The sequence below is a fragment of the Trichosurus vulpecula genome, chromosome 9, assembly GCF_011100635.1.
Source record: "Trichosurus vulpecula isolate mTriVul1 chromosome 9, mTriVul1.pri, whole genome shotgun sequence".
NCBI lineage: Eukaryota > Metazoa > Chordata > Mammalia > Diprotodontia > Phalangeridae > Trichosurus > Trichosurus vulpecula.
The window spans coordinates 10,711,952-10,737,254 of NC_050581.1; the positions used below are offsets into that span (position 1 = coordinate 10,711,952).

The window sequence follows — 25,303 nt, forward strand, 5'->3', positions numbered from 1 at the left end:
CTTTCTGGAGGAATTGAAAGCAATATATTTATCATTCTGTACCACCCAGTTTGATTAACTGTGGTCTCCGTTTCCCCATTTCTTTTCATTATAGTCAGGAGGGTACTGGAATAACTAAAGAATCAGCACTTACATATTCTTTTGTGGATGGTCCCCTACAAAAATGTGAGCTAGGTTCAATAAGACCTCACTTATCCAAGTTTTTATGAAGCACCTACTATGTGCCAGGCTCATAAGAGAGAGGGATACAAAGAAAGGCAAACATGGCCCCTGTTCTCAAAGTGCTCACAGTCTAATTGGGGAAACAGCATACAAACAACTTTGTATGTACAAGATATATCCAGGGCAAATTGGACATAAGCTGAAATGGAAGGCACTAGTATTAAGGGGGATCCAGAAAGGCTTCTTGCAGAAGGTGGGATTTTTGGAACAAGCCTGGGAATACAGGAGGCAAAGCCAAGAAAGGAGAGCATCCAGGCCTAGGAGGTAGTCAATGAAAATGCCCAGAGTCAAGAGATGGAGCACCCTATTTGAGAAACAGCCAGAAGGTCACTGAATATGGAAGAGAGTTAAGTGTCAGTAGGTTGGAAAGGTAGGAAGGGTCCAAGTTATGAAGGGCTTTAAAAACTGAAGATTTTCTATTTAGTCCTGGAGGCAATAACAACAAGGCGTTTCCATAGTGCTTCATGATATACAAAGCACTTTCCTTGCTACAAACCCGGGGAAACTGAGACTGAGAATGTAAATGAATTACTTCAGGTTACACAGTTGGTAGGTATCAGAGCCAGGACTTCAAACCAAGTCAAGAATCATAGATTTAGAGCTCGAGTGAGCCTTAGAGATTATTCCACCCAGTTTTTCTTACAAATGAAGAAACTGAAGAAGCCTCCGGAAGAGCCAAGAAATTTTTATTCTAAGTCCAAGGCTTTTTTCTATTATATCACATGCATGTATATCTCTTCAAAAAAGTAAAGTATGTAAGGATATATTTCTAAAAAAAATTCTCTTCAAAAAAGAAATAAAAAATAGCTTTGCCATTTGAAGCAGTATCTCCATTTATCAGGAAAATAAATACCCAATTGGAAAAACTTCCCACAGACATTCAGGGTATTTGAGGGAAGCTGGCCTGCAATTCAGAAAGATTACCTGTGGATAATTCACATACACAAAGTCAGGAGTTAATTCTATTAATATTCTCTAGATGATCTGGACCATCATTGTTTGGAGAATTTTTTCTTTCCAAAGTTCTATTTTTGGTGTTGTCTGGACTTGTGGTTTTTATCATTATAGGGAACCTCCGGTGAAGTCCCCTCACCAACGCAGAGGGCAACTGCTGTGTAATTTCTAGTCTTAGAGCTCTGCCGGGGGCACTGAGAAAGTAAGTGACTAGCCCAGGATCACACGTGCTGTATGTGCTAAAGGATGGGCTTGAACCCAGGGCCTCATGGCATAGAGGCCAGGTCTGTCTATTAACACCACACTGTCTCAATGCACAGTGTTCTGCACACAGTAGGCACCTAATAAATGCTTGTTGCTATTGTTGACATAAGATGGTAAGAACCCTTAGGGTAAAAATAGAGACAGTTCCTTAGATTTTTCAAAGAAAAGACAATATTCTGGTTCTAGTCCTGACTCTCTCTTAGATTTAGAGTTGGGAGACACCTTAAAATTCATGTAATCCAACTTCTCATTTTACAGATTGAAGAAACTGAGGTTCAGCTAGGTGGCACAGTACATACATAGAGTGCTGGGCCTGGAGTCAGGAATGCTCATGTTCCCAAGTTCAAATCTGGCCTAAGACACTTTCTAGCTGTGTTACCTTGGGCAAGTCACTTAACCCCCTTTGCATCAGTCTCCTTTAAAATGATATAGAGAAGTATCTTTGCCAAGAAAACCCCTAATGGGTCACAAAGAGTCAGACAAGACTGAAAATGACTAAATAATAACAACAAGGTTCAGAGAAATTAAGTGACTCATCACCTAGGCAGTATGCAGGAGAGCAGGGATTCAAACCGTTTTCACTGCCTCTAAATCCATCATGAGCGTCATGGAATTCTTCTGGTCCTCCATTTCTGCGTCTTTCATCTTCTTCGCCTACTCCACAGAACTGCTGCAAAGAGCAGTAGAGATGTAAAGTGTATTATTTCAGATCTTTAAAATTACTCTCTGTAATGAAGCAGTAGCTCAAAGGAAAAGTGTGAATGTATAGCCAATCTAATTGTGGTCTAACCAAGCTTTTATTGGGTGCCCTTTCTTCAGTCATGGTGGAATAGAATGTCCAACAGATTCCGAAAGCTCAAGTTGACCCAAACGTTACATCGGGGGCTTTCCAGTAATCACCCTATGCCTTTCACCGATGAAGCTGAGCCATCCCTGGATTCTACAATGAAAGCAACTCCCCAGGATGAGACAAGAAATTCTGGAATTCCCGACATTGTTACCCAAAGCAAGGACACTGGTAAAGTGAACACTGTGCAACTGAATAGGCTGTTTCCCCTCTACTAGTCTAAGATGGTGTGACTATTATTATTGAAATTCAGAGGAAATTTAAAAAAAAATAAGTGTGAGCCTCGTTCCTATAACTCAAAGAAGAGAAATATTCCTTAAGGAGCTAGTCCAGAGAAAAGACTTAGAGGCAATCAATATAGTTGTCTTACACGTATTTGAAGAGCAATGATCAAGCTTGTTCTCCTTGATTGTAGAGGACAGAACTAGGAAGAGTAGCTGGAACTTCCAGAGACAGTTCTGGGCTTGACATAGGAGAAAATCTTCCTAATAATTAGAGCCGTTCAAAGGCTTGGGATTCGAGATGCCCCAGAGGAGAGTGTGGATTCCCCCTTTGAGGTCTTCAGGCAGAGGCTAATTGAGCACTCACTGGGAATGTTGTAGAAAGGTTTTGGTCAAGTACAGGTTAGACTAAATGGACTCCTGAGGTCTCTTCCAGTTCATAGTTTTGGTGATTCTGTGAAAATCCCTAGGTGTTTTTCCTATGGATTTTATAGCCATGACTGCCCCATCTTATAATCATGGGGCTGGTTTTTTGAAACCAGTTATAACACTTTATATTTTTTAATGTTGAAATCTGTGTTCCCTTTAGCCCATTACACCAATCTATTAAAATCCTTTGGCATCTAATACTGTTATATAGGGCATTAAGTATCCTTCCCAACTTCATCATTTACACACTTGGTGAATGAACCATCAGTGCCTGCAGTGAAGTGTTAGACAAAAATACCCAACAAAATGAGGCTGAACATGGAGCCATGGGGCTTCCCACTGGAAATGTATCTCTTGGTTTACAGTTATCCATCACACGACATGGTTTAGTCAGTCGAGTTCAAACCCACCTGGTTGATCATCTGTCAGAGCTGCTATGCAGGAGACTCTTGCCTTGTGCATGAGGTTAGACTAGGCCTTTACTAACCTTTACTAACCCTGAGGTTCCATGTTCCTTGGTGACCCTATCGCTATATATGTAATGTTGTATTTCTTAGTTTACTTTTGAAAATCTCAAAAGCATGTATTACATTTTTAAATGCTTTTCCCAGTTAAGAAATTGAATATTACTAAAAAGATAAAAATCTAAAAGTGAGTATTTTCAGAATTTAAAAACTGAGGCTTATACTTTTGTTCATATTAGTGTCCTGGGGAGATCAATTATCAAGTTTCAGAATGTATGTATTTTGCTTTTCAGGTCCTACCAATACAAGAATAGAAAAAGCAGATACTTTATTGACAACAATGGTAAGTATTTTAAAATTATCATGTATTTCACATTAATTTTTTCCATTATGGAAAGCAGCACTAGATTGGGCTGATGCTTAAAGGTTCCTAGTGTCAGGCAGCACCAGACTCCAGTAGCAAGTACACCCAGTGTGGCTCAGTCTGTCCTGCCTGTCGTTTCTCCTGGTTTTTTCATCTTTAGCTTCAAAGCTTGTTACTTCCACCCACAACAGGCTGGGGCTTTGCAGTGGGGGAAGCCTGACTCCAGGGCCAGGGCTCTACTCACTGGGGATAATTTTATTTTTAAAAAAGTTATTTTATTTTTAATTTATGGAATAAAACAAGCATTTCCATAATAGTACAATAAAAAGATGGTTGTACATGACACTACAAATCTATTATGCATAACTTTCTTTTCCTTTCAAATATACAACAAAATTGTCATGTAAATTTTTTTTCTTTTTTTCCTTACCGCTGCCTTATAGATGGCTATTTTTAATTATTCTGTACATACTTCTATTTACCAGTTCTTTCTCTGGATGCGGATAGCATCTTTCTTCACATGTCCTTTATAGTTAATTTGGGTTTTTATAATAGTCAAAATAACTTATTCAATCAAAGTTGTTTTTAAAGCAATGTTGCTGTTACTGTATAAAAATTCAGTGCCAACTACTTGGCATGATACTATATTAGGTGCTGGGGATACAAAATAACATAGTCATTGCCTTCAAGGCACTTAGAATCATAGTCTCAGAATCACAGATTGAGAGCTGGTAGAGACCGTAAGAGTCCATCCCCTAACTCAATGATGAGAAAACCGAGTAACAAAGAGTGCAGGTGAGTTGCCCAGAAACACACAGCTAGTCAATGAAGTAGGATTTTAACTCAGGTCTTCTTTACATTTAAATTTAATTTAATTTTCTCAATTACCTACAAACAAATTTTTTAAACATTTTTTAAAAAATTTGAGTTCCATATTCTCTCCCTCCCTCCCTTCCCCGCCCCCCATCCTTAAGGCAATGTGATATAGTTTATATATGTGCAAAACATTTCCATAATAACTCAGGTCTTCTCGACTTCAAGTCTAGGGCTGTATCCACTGTATTATGCTGCCCTTGTAATCCAATAGAGGAAATACACATATCCACACATTTTGGGGGATTGTGAGTTTACTTTATGTCTTTCTACTTTATTGAAGTTTTATTGTGTAAATTAATTTTTTCACTGACTCTCTTGGATTCTCTTAAGTAAATCATATCAGCTACATATAGAATACTCTCAAAAGGTAAACTGCAGTAAGGGCAAAAGGAGATTGCTGTGCAGAGTACACCTTCCCTCGCCATCAGCCTCTTCACATCCATATATTTCCACTCTACAACCAAAGAAACTGTCATTAGCTTTTCTAAAATCAGGTTTGTTTTCTATTTCAGTTAAGAAACGGCGCTCCTTTTACTAGACTTCCAAATGACAAGCTGAAAGCAGTGATTCCTCCTTTCTTACCACCTTCAAATTTTGAGCTGTGGAACTCAGATCGAACTCGGATAAATAGAGATGGTCAGACAGAACAAATGAAGACTATGTTGCCACAAAGATCTGTCAAATATCATCCGGTTGGCAGTGGAAACTCTGACATTGTAAGTAATGGAGTTCTATAGTCAAATATTACCTATCATTACAGTATGATATATTAAAAAGCTCTAGAATTTGAGTCAAAGACTTGGGTTTCATTCATAGCTCTACCACTTAGTAGCTATGTGACCACAGGCTGTGCCACTTGATTTAATTTTTTAAATTAAATTAATTTTTTTTAATTAACAAGGATCTATCTCCTCTGTCTCCAACACCTACTTCCCACCCTGTGAAAAACAAAGACTCATGCAATAAAAACCAATGCAACAAATAAGCACAGTCAAGCTAAATACATTCCCATATTGGCCATGCCCACAAATGTGTGTCTCACTCTGCATATCTAGTCTGTAACCTTTCTGTCAGGAGATGAGAGGCAGTCTAAATTAGTATTCCTCTGGAATCATGGTTGACTATTGCATTGATCAGAGTTCTTAAGTCTTTCCAAATTTGGAACCAGCTCAAAGTACTGATGAGAGTCAACTGTTAAATTTTCAGTGTGAGCATGGAAATGTGACCCTGGAAATCTTCAAATCAGCTTGATTTGTTGTTTTGTGGATTGTCTAGACCAGGCCTGCACAACTTGCACCCCACCGAAGGATTTTGGGTGGGCCATGAAAAATGTAGAGGAAAACATCCTCTACATTTTTCTCAGGCTGCCTGAAATCCTTTGGCATGCTGCAAGTGGCCTGTTGTGCGGGCCTGGTCTAGACTTAAAGTGGTGGTGTAATTTTTCTTTTCCTGGAGAGTTGATCAGGGCAGTTCTCCTTGATAATTTCTTGAAAGATGACATCCAGGCTCTTTTTTTGATCATGGCTTTCAGGTAGTCCAATAATTTTTAAATGATCTCTCCTGGATCTATTTTCCAGGTCAGTAGTTTTTCCAATGGCATATTTCACATTGTCTTCATTTCTTCATTCCTTTGGTTCTGTTTTATAATATCTGGATTTCTCATCAAGCTTCCACTTGCTCCAATCTCATTTTTAAGGTAGTATTTTCTTCAGTGGTCTTTTGGACCTCCTTTTCCATTTGGCTAATTCTGCCTTTCAAGGCATTCTTCTCCTCATTGGCTTTTTGGAGCTCTTTTGCCATTTGAGTTAGTTTATTTTTTAAAGTGTTGTTTTCTTCAATAATTTTTTTCAGTATTTTTTTTGGTCTCCTTTAGCAAGTCATTGACTTGTTTTTCATGGTTTTCTCACATCACTCTTATTTCTCTTCCCAATTTTCCTCTACTTCTCTAACTTGTTTTCCAAATCCTTTTTGAGCTCTTCCATGGCTTGAGACCAGTTCATGTTTTACTTGGAGGCTTTTGATGTAGGCTCTTTGACTTTTTTGACTTCTTCTGGCTATATGTTTTGGTCTTCTTTGTCACCAAAGAAAGATTCCAAAGTCTGAGTCTGAATCTGAGTCCATTTTTGCTGCCTGGCCGTGTTCCCAGCCAACTACTTGACTCTTGAGTTTTTTGTCGGGGTATGACTGCTTGTGGAGCATACTTTGTCCCTAGCTTGAGGGGCTGCGCAGTTGTTTTCAGAGCTATTTCTACACAGTCAGCTCTTCCACACCAGCGTTCCTCCTCCCCCAGGAACCACCAACCTGGAGTGAGACTCCAATCTTAAGCAGGCTCTGCACTCCTGCTCTGATCTGCCACTTAATTCCTCCCTCCAGGTGGGCCTGGGGCCAGAAGCAACTGCAGCTGTAGTCCTCAGAGCTGCACCAGCTCTGCTGCCCCCTGGGCGGTGGCTGAACTGCGAACTCCTTTCACTCTGTCCCCACAGTTTTTCCAACTAACCTTCTCTGTTGTCTTTGGTGTTTGTGAGTTGAGAAGTCTGGTAACTGACATAGCTCACTGATTCACGGCGTTATGCCCTGTTCCCCCTGGTTCCTGGTCTGGTTGGTCCAGGCATGGCCCATGCTGGGCTCTGTTCCGCTCCGCTCCCAGCTCTGTGCGATAGACCTTTCCCAGGGACCATCCAGGCTATGCTGGGTTGGAGCCCTGCTTCCCTCTGCTATTTCATGGGTTCTGCAGTTCTGGAATTTGTTCAGAGCCATTTTTATAGGTGTTTGGGGGGTCCTAGGGGAGAGCTTTTGGCAAGTCCCTGCTTTCCAGCCACCATCTTGGCTCCGCCCCTGGATGAAGTATTCGTTAAGTGTTTATTGTGTCTGAAACACTGAGGATACAAATACACACAAGCAAGATAATCCTTGTCCCCTAGGAGTTTATGATGGAAGGCAGCACATAAAGAGAACCTGGTAGGAGAGGAATATGAGAATGATGACCAAACTATGAGCAGCATGGTGTAACAGTAGTGGTCAAGAAATGATATGGAGACCTGGTTCCCAGCAAGATAAGGTGAAAGCTCACATCCCTTTTAGATTGTTAAATTAATTATTGTCCTTCTAAATGTGAGATCTTTGTCTTGCAACTAATGAGTAGATATACTACTAGATGAAGTAAATCATATTTATCTTGACATTCTTGCTATTAATGAAATAAGAGAATATAAGGAAGATGCCCCCAAATTCCAGGATGGCTACCTAATTATCAGAGAAGCAAAGTAAAAAGTTAGTGGAGTTGGTTTTTTTCATGTGTCCAAAGACAAACAAGAAACATCATTCATTGGATACTTGGTCATCTCAGAGCTCACCACTCATGATAAGTATTTACAGAAAAACCATCATGATAATTTCAGTTTATACCCCAACATTTAGTACATCAGAGGGAGTAGAAAAAGTCTATAAAGAACTTAAGTACCTCCCAATTAAATCAATATATACTTTGTTATTTGGGGACTCCTATCCAAAGGTGAGAATAGGGGATAAGGTTAGAAAAAGTGGGTCAGCAGTTGCAGATGTTTTGTGCCTTGTGGCTCACTTAAGTATCTATAGATCATGAATACTTTCTTTAAGAAGAAATGGGGGAAGCAGTAGACATGGCAAGTACTAAATAACATCACAGAAAATGAAAGTGATTGTAATTTGATAAACAGGAAATGGGGAAGGGGTTCCTGATATGGGCATCATTTCCAGATCAGCTTTTGGAGAATATTTGTGTAACTTTCTACTTAAACTTTAACTGCTCTTCATTTTCAAATTTTTACATAATGACTAATGGAATTTTATAAATGAAAAAGTCTGTATTTCTCCTCCTTGGCATCAATTACAGATTTCTATTTTCTGATTACAGCAGTCACTAGGTGGCGCCATAGTGCACAGAGTGCTGTGCTGAGAATCAGGAAGGCCTAAGTTCAATTCCAGCCTCAGACATTTACTACCTGTGGGACCCTGAGCAAGTCACTTAACCTCCCTGTTGCCTGAGTTTCCTAAACTATAAAATGGGGATAAAGTAGCACCTTCTTCCCAAGGTTGTTGTGGCAATCAAATGAGATAATGTTTCTAAATTGCTAAGTAGAGTGCCTGGCACATGGTAGATGCTTAATAAATGCTGTTTCCTTCCTTGTCGGAAAGTTTCATATCTCTGCTGGTATAAGTGGGATTGGGGATAGGAAGAATATACGAAGTATAAATATACTAAAATACGTATATTACTCTTTCAGACATCTGTCAGGCCTATTAAATTTCCATCTGTTACAAGAAGCCCTACTTCTCCTACAAATTCAGGAAATTTCAACCAATCACCCCACTCGTCTGGTGGGTCCAGTGGCATAGGTGGGATTAACAGACATGGTGGAGAACTGCATAACAGATCAGGTGTGTATTAATTTTTTTTCAAATTTATATAAGAAATTAAAAAACACTAAGATGGTAATTCAAACTTTGTAGAAACAGAATCTTTAGATTTTTTAAAATTTGTCCTGTTTGTTTTTATATCACATTCATTTTCAAATGTATCCCTCCTCCCTCCCCTATCCAAAGAGCCATCCTCTTTTCACACAATTAAAAAATAATAATGGAAAAAGCAGTTCGACAAAACTGACTGGCACATCAATGGAGTCTGGAAACATGTGCACTGAGAAACAGACTCTTAAGAGATGAACCAGGGTCTGTTCTCTTATCTGATACAGGGATTACCTCTCCATTCTGTATTATTCCATATTATAGAATCTATAATATTCCTTACAGGTGGTTGCCCAGCTCTTGCTTGAACATTTCCAGTACTAGAGAACTCACTACCACTTAAAGAAATGCATTCCATTTAAATGTTGTAAGTTCTTTTTGATATTAAGGCAATATTTGCCTGCCTATAACTTCTACCTCTTGTTTCTAGCTCCCCGCTCTGAAGTCAACCACAGTTTTATTCCTTGTGTGACATCCTTCAGACATTTGCAAATAGCATCCGTGTCTTTCCCCTCTTCCCCTATCATCACCACGAGTATCCTCTTCTCCAGGCTAAATATCCCAGGGTTCTTCAGTTAATTTCATATGACATGGTCTGTTGTTTGGAGTCCCTTCACTGCCCTCATTGCCCCTTTTCTGGACCTGTTCCAGTTTGCCGTTTTCTCTCCAAAAGAAACAAGACACCTCTTAGTCATTGGATGAGCCCTTTTAGTTATAAACATGAGAAGTACTATGGACCGCATATGTCAATCACATCATATCTCTTGCCTTGATTGTTTCCTCTGTATTTCCTAAAGCTTTTGAAATAACCTAGAATCATATTGTATGTGTCAGATTATGTTTGGGTTTAACATTCACTATGTTTAATAACCTGTCTATGATTGTCAGCCAGGATATATCAAAGGCAGGACTTAAAGCCAGGATTTCTTCCCTCTAAGGCTGATCCCCTATCTTATACACACCATGAGACCTCTCTTTTTTTAATATTGAGGGTAAATCATTTGGGCTTTACTTGGCAGAATTACTCTTAAAATTCCTCCTTAAAACAAACATTTTTTAAAAAAGAGGCCTGGGACCTCCTTTTTCTAGTCTTTGCCGCTGTCTCAAAAATGAGACAGGTTTGAGAGCTTCAAGATTATAGGTAATTATCATTATCTGGGTCTTTCTGCTACCTGTTATCTAGGTTGGTTAGTGGTTTGCTTTTGTCAAGACTCATATTTGCTCCCTCAGCATTAACTTGATAACCTGTCATGGGATTCTATAAAAGTTTTAGGGTAGAACTGGTACGAAAAATGTATATAAAATGAAATTCTTTGAAATGATTCTCATTTATTAGATATTGATTCCTTCCTATTTGAATGCCAGTGTCTGACAAATACGTGTAGTAAATTGGTGGTATTTTTTGGTTGAGCAGAAGAGAGTTTTTTCCCCAATGACTTCCAGTACCATTCTGACTGTGGTCCATACTGAACTCTGCTGTTCTAGAGCTGATAGTCTCGGTTTTATTTTATAAAGGAGGGTGGGGAATGTCATTTAAGGAGAGGACCACATCTCTTTTTTTTTCTTGGGTTTTAGTTTATATCTTTTAGTTTTACATCACCTAGCTTTTGCTTTGTATCCCATTTCCTCCCCTTTCCCAGATAGCCATCCCATATAATAAAGGAATTTTTTTTAAAGAACCAATCAATATATCAAAGAAAATCTGATACCCTATGTTATACTCCACCCCCGTGCACCTTTCACTTCTACACAGGAGTAGATGAAGCATTTTCTCATATCTCTTTTCTGAGGTCACACCGCTTCTTTATAAATTTTGCAGAGTTCAGTTTTGATTGTTTTCCGTGGTTATTCTTTTATCTACATTGTTTGCGTTGTTTTCCTGGCTCTACCTACTTCCTTTTGCATCAGTTCATATACGTCTTTCCGTGCTTCTGTGTACTCATCATGTTCATTGTTTCTTACAGCACGGCACAGTAATGTTCCATGACCTGCCACGGTTGATTTAACCATGTCCCAATGGAAGGGCATGAATACTGAAGGGCAATTGAACTATTTCTAATTCTTAGCTATCATAAAAAGTGCTGCTGTCAATATTTTGATGTTAATGGAGTCTTTCTTCTTGTCAGTGACCTCCTTATCTTATGGAATCTGTGGGTCAAAGGGTATAGACATTTTAGCCACTTAACTGTATAATTCCCAGTTGCTTTCCTGAAGATTGTACCAGTTCATAGCTGTGGGGAGAGCACGTTTCAATAGGGTGGGGCCCCCTTTGTTGTACCATTTTATCATTTTCCTTGTATCATAATAATCATGTAAAATCAGAATTAGGATGGGGAGATTAAATGACATGCTATTGCCACTGACATGTACCCATTTCATATATTTCTTTGTAATTCCTTAGGTGGCAGCATAGATAGTGTTTTGTCCCAAATTGCAGCACAAAGGAAAAAAGCCGCAGGATTATCTGAACAGAAATCCAGCCAGCAGCATAGTCCAGTCTGTACAGCTCCTGGGTCCACCCTGCCTGATGTCCAGGGTTCTCCAATTTCGGGCAACATTCATAGTGGAAAGGTGTTTGTTACCTTATGCCTTCCCCTTGTTAACATCACCAGTACTAACCCAGGACCTGAATTTATGTTGAACCAGGGGGAGTAGAATATTTAATGCAAACAGGGCATTCCTCTGAACTCTGAGTGAATACCTTTAGTTAGTTAATACCTTGGGCAAGGTAATTTTATGAAATCGCATCTTTGCTCAGTGGAAGGGCCATTTACTCCCCCTGGCTCTGTGTAGAATCAGGCCCAGCACACGCATGCTCCAATTGGAATGGAACTGTTTACCCCTCTGCTTTTTATGTGGTTGCTGTCACTACCATAGGACCCTCTTGATTGATTAGGAAGCTGACAAACCTTTGAATTATAGCCACTTGATTCTGTCACTTCAGCCCTAGAAGCTCTTTTTCTCTTTCCTTGCCCTGTTATTTCTGCTGGGAGATATAATAGTATAAACTCCAGGGTCACAATGGGGGCTGCTGCATATTCACATATTATTAGATATTATATAGCGGTCATTTATATAGGATAATCTTTTCACAGATGTCCCTTACTTTAAGGAAACCTAAATTCATGCAAATACAAATTTGAGAAAATCATTTAAAGGAACTTTTCCCTCAATACATAATAACTAATATCCCTGATCAAAAACAGTTCTGGAACCTTGTTGGACTTAACAAAAAAAGGGGGGGGGTGGTGCAAAACTTTCTTTAAAATACCAGCATCTCTGGTTGAAGATTATTATTTTTAAAAACCATTTAAGGGAGATAAAATATCACTACATGGATACTTACCTGGGATTTTAAATGGAAATACTTTACATAGAGATGATTCCTCTCAGTCTGTCGAGAAGGAAATGTAGTGGGAAGATCCCTGGAGTAGGAAGCAGGAGAATTGAGTTCTCAACCCAGCTCTGCCATTTACTGTGGGACACTGAGCAAGCTACAAAAGTGCTCTTCAATTAGAGATGCAATTCTAAGAGAACAGTTTCAGAAGTTTGATATAATGGGTACAGTAGGAGACTTAAGAGTCAAGAAGACCCGGGTTCCAATTATACCTCTGATCCTTAGCAACTGTGTGACTCTGGGCAAGGCCCCTAATCCCTCTAAGCATCAATGGCCTCATCTAAAAGATGGGGCTAATACTCTCTGTAATATATGCCTGGGATAAGATAGGACCCGTGCCCAGGGCTGAGGAGTAAGGCTACCTCTTTCTCTGAGATAAGGAGGACGAAGTGATGCTGAGAAACCTCCGAAGAGTAAAGAACTGTAACTGAGGGAGTTCTTGTCACACGAACTCAACAGTTTCAGTGAGGCAGGAAACTAAGTCATCTACTGTAAGGCGGGGGAAGGGGGTGGGGAGAGGTTTGGGATTTGGAGTAGAAAAGTTTGGAACTGTCACCGTGAGGGATAAGGAAGGGAAGTAGTACACTAGAGAGATGGCCAAGCAGCTGTTAGTGCCCGGTTGAAGTAACCTATCATAAATTTCATCACTGTAATTTTGTGACTTACTCCAGCAATCCTAAGAAGCCTGGAATAGAGCCATCAGTGGTGGCAGTTGAGCAGAGGTGTGCTGGTAAATGTTTAACAACCGGCTCTCTGCGTCATTAACATTTTCTACATTACTTTCTTAAGTCTAACCAATTAAAAAATGATAAATCAAGCCCTGATTTGTAATATTTACCAATTTCTGGAGTGTAAATAAATGCTCCTATTGAAAATTTATCAGTCTGCTCTTGCAAGCCATCTGGAGGGCAAGTGATCTTACAGTGATGGTGAACACACAAAATAATACAGTTTTTAAATAGTTACATAGTAGTCTCTAGACACATTTTTTTTCCCTTAAAGTATAAAGTGAATGAATAATTTCACTTCAAATTCAATTCAATTACAATTCAAAAACTTGTGAGTCTCGCTCACTGTAAGTACACTGATCATGGTCCTAGGTGCTGGGTGATAACGATAAATAAGGCAGTCTCTACCTCCCGTGAAGTGTAGAGTCTAATCGGGTAAATGATCCATGTTTTAAAAAAATCATAATAAAAACGGAGGAGGATAAATGCATACAAGAAACACAAGGACTATGTGAGTTCCAAGGGGCAAAAGATAGAGTATCTCGGCAGCAAGGGAAGCGGAAGTGAGAGGAAAATGAAGCTCTCAAAAGTCACTAGCTTAAAATTTGGAAAACTTTTATTTTTCTGTACAATCAGCTTAAATAGTAAGGCATGTAAAAATCCTGTTTTTGAAATGGTTAAAAACTAGCATGGGCCAAGTATTAGAAAACAGGAAGTAGTATTACACTCAATCAAGCAACAAGCAATTATTAAGTGTTTACTGTGTGCCAGACGGGGTTCTAAGTGCTAGGAATTCAGAGAAAAAAGACAAAACTAGTTCCTGCCCTCAAGAAGCTTACATTCTAATGGTGGGGTGGCAAAACCTATGTAAATAGGAACATATAAGATACATAGAAAAATATGTAGAAGGTAAGTTTAGAGGAGTTTTGTAATTCAAATATTCCTTAGATCATCATTTCTCTACCCCCTCATTAAACACAAAGGAAGCAAATTAAGCTATAGAGATATCAAGTGACTTGTCCAAAGTCACATGGTGAAATAGAGACAAAGCCAGAGTAGAACCCAAGGCTTCTTACTCAGCTAAAGTCCAGGGCCCTTTCCACTACAGCATATTGCCTCCTTGTCCCAGTGGATTTTTTATTAGTTTTATTAAGCAGTTACAACTCTTAATTTTGCATTTGATTAATAATAATTTTCATAGCCTTGGTTAGAAAATGCGTTGTCAGATTTAGTGCCTGGTGGATATGTCCCCGTATATTTCAGTAATTTCTAATTCCTATTTTTGCCCTTTGTTTTTGTAATTTTTTTTGTATTTTTACTTTTATTTTTGCATCAGAAATTGGAGACAAGCAAAAGACCTCTATCTGGAACGTCAACTACCTCCAAAAGCACCTCACCAACGCTTACCCCATCCCCATCCCCAAAAGGGCACAATGCAGAATCCTCCGTTTCTTCTTCCTCATCTCATAGGCAGTCAAAGGGGAGCGGTGGTTCTAGCAGTGGAACTATTACTGATGATGGTGAGTGATTGCTGAATACATCAGGGTACATGGGAGGGGGAACATATGTACGAGGTACCTAAGTGTAATCATCTTAAAAAAAATTAGGAATTTTTAAAAACGTTATATTCTGTAAGTTCAGGGCCCAGGATCATCGGGAGCTCCATCGCATCTACAAGGAATGTTCACTTTGTCCTGTGATTCACCCCAATGGCAGTAATTTTTAACAGTAGCTGAAAAACATACCTGAATTATAATGCTTAAGACCATTTCCTTCTATTCTCTGTTTCTTTCACCCTGCCTTTAAAGCAGGGGTTCTTAACCTGGGATGTTTGAACTTGTTTTTAATATTTCAATAACTATATATCAATGTAATTGGTTTTCTTTGTAATCCCATGTATTATATTATATACATTATAAAATATTCTTCTGAGAAGAGGTCCATAGGCTTTACCAGACTGCCAGAGGGGTCCATGACACAAGAAAGGTTAAGAACTCCTGCTTTAGAGGCTAATCTCCTAATCTTTTTTCTTCCTGCACTTTTTCAATACTTAGTAACATTCTTGAGGACAGTCAAGCATTCCTACAATATGTTTACCAATTCTTCCCTCCCATTCCCTGGCCTCCTAAAAGCCAGCCTCAAGGATTTCCTCAAGCATGGTCAGCTATACTGTAATGTGACTCTAAGGGATAGCCTTTTCCTGTGAATTTTTAAGTAATGTCTCTCAGTACATTTGTTCATGCTGAGGCCAAAATGTCTTCAATGTTTTTTTTTAGCTGAGATCAATCAATGGGCAAGGCATAAAAATTAAAACCTACTCTTAGAAGAAAAACAAGTTAGCCTAGTGTTGAAAAGTCTTACAAGTTTTTTTGCTTTTAGAGTTGATATTTTAAAAATAACAGGTCAGAATTTAGGTTGATCCTGGTGCCTCTAGATTTGTGTACAAAGTGGTATCTTTTACAAAATTCTAAGTTGATGTTATTTTGAATCTTTCCCTCCTTAAGATGAGCTGACTGGAATCCTTAAAAAATTGTCACTTGAGAAATATCAGCCCATTTTTGAGGAGCAAGAGGTAAGGGCTTTATCCATTTTATATGTCTTTACTATGGATCTAAGAACGTTATCTATTAGTACATTTTAATATAATATTGTCAGTAAAAAGGTTGAGGAAAGATGAATAACCAGCATTATGTGGAGATAATTAATATTTATTATAACTAATCAAGTCATTCAATTAGAAAGTCAAGGGAATTTTTTTCTGTTGTTATATTTGAATTCTGTGCTATTTCTTGGAAGGAGTGGGACCCTTGCTCAGGGGTTACATAACACATGGATTATATGAGACACTCATGATAGTGAATTTGAATGGCAATGTCTGAATACGTAAGATGTTCTCTATGTTACCATCTTTGCATCGTTGTCGTTTTATTTATGATAACACTGAGGTAATTGAAAAACATCCTCTCTGTTTTTAATTAAGAACTACATAGGCACATTGCCATTAAATGACTTATTTGAGGTTTCACAGGAAATAAATGGCAAATTCAGGATTTCTAATTTGTTATTCCCTGATTCTCGAATCTATTTTTGAGTCCTAACACCTGTTTTCTTTCCTATCTGCCAAAGAATGGGAAGACAGGGATAGTTTTCTCCATTACAACTTCTAAGCTGTTCTAGACTCACAGTTACCTCAATCAAAGAAAATGAAAATGCAGGACAAATAGATAGGTAAGACAGTCAGAGATGTAGAAGCACCATTCTTTGACTCTTGGTTATTTCCTATGTCCCACTTTCATCCTTCATAGCTTCATTTCCATAGAAATTGCTGTGAAGGTGTCGCTATGTACAACTCTTCACATAACCTTAAGGTTGAAGATTTACAGAAAAAAAAAATGAGAAACGTGTAAGGCCTGAAATGAACTTTTAACTCCGCTCTGTGGGTCCAGTGAATATTAACATGAGTGTATATGAGTTTTTCACTCCTACATGGCATTTTACATGTCTCTTGTGTTCTTGTCACATCCTATTCTGCATTGTAGACATTGTATAGTTAGAATGCATTCATATACATGTTGTATTTCCTACCAGATGAAGCTAACACAAAGTAGCAAGTGTTTCCTCCGATGAGCAACAGGAGCCCAGACCTGGCTGAGTGCCAAACATGGCCCCAGCAGCTTTTAGCCACAGACAACTTTAAGAGCAGAAATATAACAACAGCACAGTCTTCAGACTTCTTAATCAATGGTAACTTGCAGAGAGAGAGTTGTATGGAGGAAATGGAATAGCAATAGAGACCAGGGGAAGCCTATAAGAACAGCACAGCTCTCAGGGCCATACCCTCAAGTTCCTGGCTATTTCTGCATTACTGTTGCTGGGAAAGGCAGCTGGAAGCATGAATGGGGTACATTTTTGTTTTCTCTGGATATTTATGTGATTGTGTGGTTGTGTTGCTCCGGAGCCCAGACACAGATCATACCTAAGAGGGAAGGCGAGTAAAGATGAGATGTGTCTAATATTAATATAAAAGATTTACAAATCTGAATTCTCCCACTGGGTTCACACTCTCCATCTCTGGAGAGTAGTATTGCCTATGAACACTGGGGTATTATAGATTGGAAACATCATTAGAGCAGGGACTGTGTCATAGTTATCTTTATAGCTTCCTCTGTCTCTAGCATAATACATTGTATAATGTAGGCAATTATAAATAGTTAAATGAAAATTCATTCTCAGGATAGGTGATTTCAGAACAAAGGAAATAAGTAACTTATATGGGAAATATATATATATACACACACATATATATATGTATGTATATGTATATACACACATATATATGTATATACACACACACATATATATATACACACATACAGACATACATACATATATACATTATATATATACATATATACATATACATATATATATAGTACACTGTTTTTCCCCTTGTTTGTGAGGGTCAAAAATATTCGTTCTTATAAAGGCCTAATTCTTGTGAATGTGTTACTACAATTTTGGTATGAATTATCTTGGAGGAATTCCAAAATTTAGGACATTTAAGCTGAAACTTAAAAGCAGCAAAAAGGACTTAAATGGAATGGATTTCTATCTGATCATGTCTATTGTAGTTTAATTAACATTCTCTATCACTACATATGGCTTTCCCTCCATTTTTTGCTTTTGAAAAATAATTTAGTATATGTCTTTTCCTCAAGAATACATTTCTGTGTAAAAACTTTTGACCTTTCCTTTTCCCTCCTTCTCCTATTTTCATATAATCTTCAAATCTTTTCTTACGCTGCCTTACTGCCATCTTGTTTTCTTCATAGTTCTGCAGCCTTCGTATCAAACAACAATTAAATAACCACACATTTGCTGAAATCCTACTATATTCCAGGAACTGTGGTAGGTGGATATTAAGGAGATACAAGTCAGTTCATGAGAAGGACAAAATGAATGGTACGGACATTAAGTGCTATAAATTGAAAGGAAGGAGAGATTGCTGTAGGCTTAAGTGGTCAGGGTAGCAGGACTTAAGCTTAGTCTCAAAAAATATATAGGATTCAGGTAACTAGACAAGAATAGTTGAGGACATTCTAGGAGGTAGGATTGCCGTAGGCAAAGGTACTGAGACAGGAATGCCCTGCATAGTGTGTTTGGGGGGAAGAGGGAATGTTCCAACTTGGCTCCGTCAGAAGGTTCATGTGGAGAAAAAGGAGATAAGGTTAGAGAGGTAGGCTGGGGACCAACATGTAGAAGGCCTTCCACTGTGGACCAATTTGATCTTCTTTCGATGGGTTTTGAGTAAGCCAATGACATGATCACAGATTCAGAATTTTAGAGCTGATGAGAACCTGAGAAATAATCTAGTCAAACTCTTTAGTTTTATAGGACAGAAGACTGGGGGCCAGAGAGGAGAAATGATTTACCCACTATCACACAGCTATGTAGTGGCAGAACTAGACTAGAATCGAGGGATAAAAATGGTATTTGAAGAAAACTAGTTTGGCAATGGTAGGCCAGATGTGCTAGAGGAAGGAGAGATCTAGGTACAGAGGGCAGTTGGGAGACTTTCAATAGTCTCCAAAATGCAAGAATTTTAAATATTTTTAAACATCGTATTCTTTATTTCATTAACTAAAAGGTAACAAATCCTGCCAGATAAGGATAATAGGGATAAGGATAAGGACAAAAAATTTTTAAGCTGTTATATCTTTCTTTAAAAAAAATTCTCAGAAAAATCTCATAGCCCTTTTAATTATTATGAGGCAAAGTACTCCTCCCTTTTACCCAATACTTGTCCAAGCACCTTATATTTTCATTGCTGGCTGGAATTGTTTTTATATCCTACATCATCATCATCATCATCATCATCAGCATCATCATCATCATCATCATCATCATTGTCATCATCATTCCTATCCCTTTCCCTCCTCCCAGCTCTGTGGTGCTTCACCTTTACATCCCAGTGCTGTTTGTTTTCTTCTCACATGGACAGTGTAGCTAAGGAGGCAGGCAGGTCTGATCTTCCCAATCACAATTACAGTACAAGCACTTTGAGAGCCAGGATTCTCCCACATCCTTTAGGAAGCTAAGAGTGTCCTCCTCAGCACCAAGCACAGTGCCTTGTACACAGTAAGTACTCAATAAATGTGTTGTATCAATTTATTGATGATCAAGAAGGAAAGCAATCACAGTAATGCCTTTTTTCTTGCTGTGAGGAACATAGCCCTAAACACTGTAGTTCAAAGAAAAAATAAAATTAGGTGTTTGGCTCTTTTTCAGGGCTGATAGTTAACACAAAGGTTACAGCCCAAAAGAAACGTAAGTGGCAATAATAAAGATGTAATATTTATAAAATCATAGAATCTCTGAGGTCATTTGGTCTGACCTATAAATTAAAGGCAAGCTTTAAGAAGCTGGAGCTGGATCTCTTGTTGGGGAATGCTAGCGAGCACACTGAACTTCTTTGAGGACCTTATATGGAGTATCGGAAATCACATATATAAGGTTTACTTCATTTGCTGAAATGTATTACGTGCCAGCAAAGTTGGCTCTGAAGTCAAGTCGACAAGCATTAAGTGCTTACTGTGTGCCAGGCATTGGGCTAAGTGCTGGGGAGACAAAGAAAGGCAAAAGAAACAAAAAACAGCCCCTACTCCCTATTCACAATCTGATAGGGAAGACAACAGGTACAAACAAGATGTAGACTGGAAAAATTGGACATAATCTCACAGAAGAAGCACAATGGTTAAGGAGGACTAGGAGGACTTGTGGTAGCAAGGGGGACTTTAGCTGAGACTGGAAGGAAGCCAGGAAAACCAGGAAAAGACAAGGAGTGAAAGGGTCCTAGGCTTGGGGGACAGCCAGTGAATGTGCCCAGAGTCTAACAGTGTTAGCTTGTTTGTACGAAGGGGGTCTCATTTTCCTCAGAGTCTCATGAAATTGGACATATGTTCTCATGAAAGTATCTCCAGATACACTAATTTGAAAACCACTGGTGAGGAAGGGGTTTTTAAGTAATGACAGGGCCTGTGGCATGTTGTAGATTAAAATGCGTGAATAACTTTTTGCATCATTTTCAGAACTTCATGATAATTATGGGTCTCTATCATCATGCTCACCTTTACTCTGTGGTAAAGAATACCTCCTGTTACTCTTCTCCTTATGCCACACCACGGCCAGAACTGGGAACCCAATCAAATAGGAAGAACTGGCAGATAGAGGAGGTCTAGGCAGACAAAAGTCAAGTCCAGGTAGGTCAGCTAAGTCAGAGAGGAACAAGAGAGTCTTGTAGGTCTGGAGCAGAGAGTCAGCCAGCAAGCAAGACTGAACTCAGACTCCTGGTTTTCAAAGAATTAGGATACAGTAAAAATCAATGTTACACTGAAATTGTAACACAATTTCAGGGTTTTGGGGAAGGAAATGTGGCACAATGGAAAGACTACTGGATTAAGAATCAGAGGATCTGGGTTCAAATCCCAGTTCTGCCATTTATACCTGTGTGGCCAAGGGGCCACATCCTTCACCTCCTAAGACCTTGGTTTCCTCAACTTTAAAATGAGGGGCTTGGACTAAATGACCAATCTCCTCACCCTAAATCTGTATTCTTCTTTTAATGAGTCATAAGGTGCTTCATGAACCTGAATTTATCAGTTATTATTTAATTATTAATATAGAAACTATGGAAGAGTTGAAGATACACTGGTTTTATGGCAGTTTAAAATATTCTTTTTATTAGCTTGTATACTTTCACGAAGGTGGTGTATAGACTGTACAACCTACAATTCAGATTCTATAACCATAATCTAGTGTAGACTGTAGCAATAAGAATATTACTTAGTGAAATTTTCTGATCAAGAGAATGTTAGATTAAACCAATCTAATGAAGCAGACGTAAGAGTATTATTTTATATTATTTGTTGTCGTTCAGTCGTTTTCAGTCATGTCCAAATCTTGATGACCCCATTTGAGGTTTTCTTGGCAGAGATACTGGAATGGTTTGCCATGTCCTTCTCCAGTTTATTTTACAGATGAGGAAACTGAGGCAAACAGGGTTAAGGGACTTAAGTCACACAACTGATAAGTATCCGAGGCCAGATTGGAATTCAGGAAGATGAATCTTCCTGACTCCAGGCCTGGCATTCTATCCACTTTACCACCTACCTGTCCGTAGATAATGTCATACCTATATAAAGCAAGTTTAGAGAACAGTTCCAAAGGTATGTGTGTATGCATATATGTGTACGTGTACATATGCATATGTATGTGTGAAAGAGTATGATAGCATGTAAACACTGTATAGATAAGTAGGAAGGAGTTGTCAGCATAGAGGGAACAGGACATATGTTTGGGCACTGTATTTTTCTTCTAGTGGTTTATTATTCCCCCCCGCCCATGGACAAAATAACCATGGAAAATTCCTGAACTTCCGGAGGGTATCCACTTAATTTTAAATCAGCTTTCTTTAAGTAGCTGTGTAGTATTAGTTAAGAGTTGTGCAGAGGTTACAGTTGACTTACACATGTTTTTCATAGTGAAATAACCAAGAACATTATCAAATAAAGTAAATGTTAATATTTGAGGAAATTTTTGAAAGCCAAAATATTAGGAAGCACTTCAAATAGAAAAGCCTTTTCACTTTAATTCCAGTTTTAACTCCTCTAATTACCTCTTCAAGCCTGTGGTGAAAGATGGATAGAGAGCTTTCTGATCTAACTTTTAGTCATCTTTCAGGGAAGTGGCATGTTACCATTCTTGCCGGCATTAAGCAGCCACTGATTTTGCCTGCCATGTCCAGTAGGCATGGATGTGACCTCTCATTTATTTCATTATTGAAGTGAAAGATTATAATGTGTTCATGTAGCCCTATTTACAATAACCATTGGTAGATGCTCTATGGAGGATACAAGGAAGAATGTGGCTGAGAGTCACGGGATGAGACAGTATAGACGGGTTGTGATCTTTGGCTCTGGAAAGGATACTCATGCTCAGAAAATCATAGATTTTCCACAGCGTCAGAGTCATATTGCACTGTGATAACTAGAGAAAAACACACATCCCTTATCCACATAGCCCTTCTTTCTTTTATTGCTTCTGTTGTTTAAGTTCATATTCTGTCTTTCTACAGTCCTCATCTCTCTTGTCTTCTTTGGGGAAATTATGGTAAGTACTGCCAAGTAACAGAATTTACATGTAAGATCATGACATGTGGAAACAATTAAAATTGTCACATTTGTAGTGTAATTAGAAGAATTTTAATTAACTGTCTTAAGTATAAAAATGTTGTAGCAATGGGAGTTTCATTATCATGATTCTAGCCACTAAGATAATTGACTTGACAAATTTCCTTAATCATTTCATTGGACTGAAAATCCAATTCAGTAGATATTTGTGATCAGAGACTTTTCCCCTTTTGTCTCTCTCTACTGAGGGCCTGGAATTGGCCCATTCTAGGAACTTAATAAATGTTGGATTGTATTATACAGTATTGTATTCAACAAATATTTATTGAGCACTTGATATGTGTAAAGTCTGAGGCATAAATCAATTCAATCTAGCTCAACAAACATTAATGAAATGCCCACTATGCTAGGTAGCAGAAATAAAATTGTTGAAAAATGACAAAACTCTTGCCCTCTAGGGGCTCGCAGTTGAGCAGAGTATAAGCATGCATATAGTTGTAATTGTATCACAATAGACTCAATCGCATCTCTCTCACTTTATCTTTCTGTAGGTGGACATGGAAGCATTCCTCACACTTACTGATGGTGACTTGAAAGAGCTGGGTATCAAGACAGATGGCTCCAGGCAGCAAATTTTGGCAGCTATTTCTGAACTGAATGCAGGCAAGGTATTGTCCTAAATATTTTTTCCCCTCTGAAAATTGAGATATTTAATACAACCAAAGAATCTTACCATTTGGTGAGATTTTAGACACCGTTTAATCCAACTTCCTATTCATTGTAGGAATTCCTTCCAACACATATGTCAGATGATCATCCAGTCTCTACTTGAATACAGTTTCAGATATATACCATTTTGAGGCAGCCTTCTCCTTTTAACTGAACAGTAATAATTAGAAAGTTATATCTTCTACTGTGCAGAAATCTGTCTCATAGAACCATTTGTTCTAGTTTGTGCACAATCTGCTTTATACTACTCATTCTTCTATTCTTTATATTACTCATTTTCCATTCTTCCATTCCAAAATATTTATATCTTTTATCTATTTAGGATACTATTCAGATTTTATACATCATTTTAATATCTGGTCAGTGGCCTTCCCCTCTACCTCATCCTCTTCTCTTATGCTTAAAGATATCAGTATTCATTGTTCAGCCCATACAACAACATGACTACACAGTTTTTCAGTCTTCTAAACTCTTGTGACTTCTCCAGTCCACTCCAGCATACTTGCATATAAATTGAGGCTATCTTAGACTTCAGCATCTCAGACAATGAAATTCCATTGTCCAAACACAGGTTTCTCTCACCAAATCTACTCTGCCTTTATTATGACTTTTAATCCCATATCCTATCCCTGCCTTCCCAATCTATCCCTCCCACTGTAGTTTCATTTATTTTCTTACTTAGCCTTGACCTTTATGGCCATAGCCACTTCAATTTTTTACTAGATCTTATCCTTTATCTCCCCACCCCCCACGTAAACTATGAATTCTAATTTTGGGATGAGCCCTATCATGGTTTTTTTTTTTTTTTGCTGCTCATTCTGGGCTACTGAGTGTCACTGAGAAAAATCACAAAATCAAGCTGATTTCTTCACCCATTATAGATGTATGGTACATAACCCTTAGCTAGGCCCTCACTGCTGTTCAAGGATACTTCTATATTATCATCTCCATATTTCATCTCAATAGCAACTCTTTCAGATTCTTCATCTCTCTTTTCACTTACAACTGTATGCCTGCCTACTCCTTCCCTCTCCTTACAGCAGATAGGACCCCAGATTATTATTATTATTAAACTAGCATTAAGTGCTTTACAAATATTAAAGTATTTTATCCTTACAACTACCCTAGAAGCTAGGGGCTATTCATTTTACAGATGAGGAAACCAAGGCAGACAGAGCTTAAGGGACTTTCCCAGGATCACATAGCTAGCAAATTTCTGAGGCCAGATTTGAACTCAGGTCTTCTTCACGCTAGGTCCAGCACTGTGCAATCTAGCTGTCTTTTTTTATCTTCAAAGCTCTTTTATTTTAAAGCAAGGTGTCTCTCATCTATACATCAAAACTATTCAAGATTCCTTAGAAAATGTAACAAAGATAATCCTGGCTCAAGGACTTCCTGATAACAAACATAAAGTGAGGCATAAAACAGGGTGATGCATACTAGGCAAAGGTGTTCACCACTGTGATGGAGCTGATACAGCCTAGAGTCCTAGTCAAAGGGGGAGCCCCTATGAATGATAAGTTTCTCCAAAATGCTCCTGTTTGTGGGTGACACTGCTTACTCAACTCCACTGAGAGACTGCAGAGACTCCTTGGTTTCTATGGATTGATTCTGTTTCTCTTGCAGAGTGGCTTTCACTTCTGTGTGTTCTTCCAACAAAAGCAAGGTTACTTGAAGACCTGCAATAAGTATTCACAGCGCTTCCTCTGCAGGTACCTGCTTTGGGTACTAGCTGTCTGTTTTTAAAAATAAACCAGACCTGAGAGGCCCTCCTTATATTAGAGATATGAAACTGAAGCTCAGGAAGGTGTTAGTGATGTGTGCAAGATCACGCAGGTAAATATCAGACGCAGGACCACTCAGCCTCTCGCTGCAGTGAAACTGAGGCGATCCAATGTGAGTTTCAAGCTCTGCCATTCTACTGACTCCAAACTTCCTCAGTTCTTCCCAGTCTGACAAAGGCCTTCTCTTGACCCTTCTGTCCCATCTTCCTCCTTCCCTTCGCTGCTAAAAGTCTTGAAAAAGTTGCTTCACCCAATGACTCCACTTCCTCACTACCCATTGTCTTCTCAACCTCTTGTAATGGAGCTTACATCCCGCTTCCACACTCCTAGGAT

At 38.6% G+C, this 25,303-nt stretch overlaps 1 protein-coding gene across 1 annotated transcript in view; it reads left to right on the forward strand.

Moving 5' to 3' along the window:
- The window catches only part of ANKS6 (ankyrin repeat and sterile alpha motif domain containing 6), a gene marked incomplete at its 5' end in the record, with an annotated part of 52,767 nt that overhangs the window by 12,061 nt on the left and 15,403 nt on the right, over positions 1 to 25,303 (forward strand). The window contains 8 exon segments of the mRNA XM_036739399.1: positions 2,260 to 2,458; positions 3,695 to 3,744; positions 5,154 to 5,357; positions 8,904 to 9,057; positions 11,546 to 11,715; positions 14,606 to 14,789; positions 15,774 to 15,841; positions 23,009 to 23,125. Of these exon segments, the coding sequence (XP_036595294.1) occupies positions 2,260 to 2,458; positions 3,695 to 3,744; positions 5,154 to 5,357; positions 8,904 to 9,057; positions 11,546 to 11,715; positions 14,606 to 14,789; positions 15,774 to 15,841; positions 23,009 to 23,125 (1,146 nt within the window).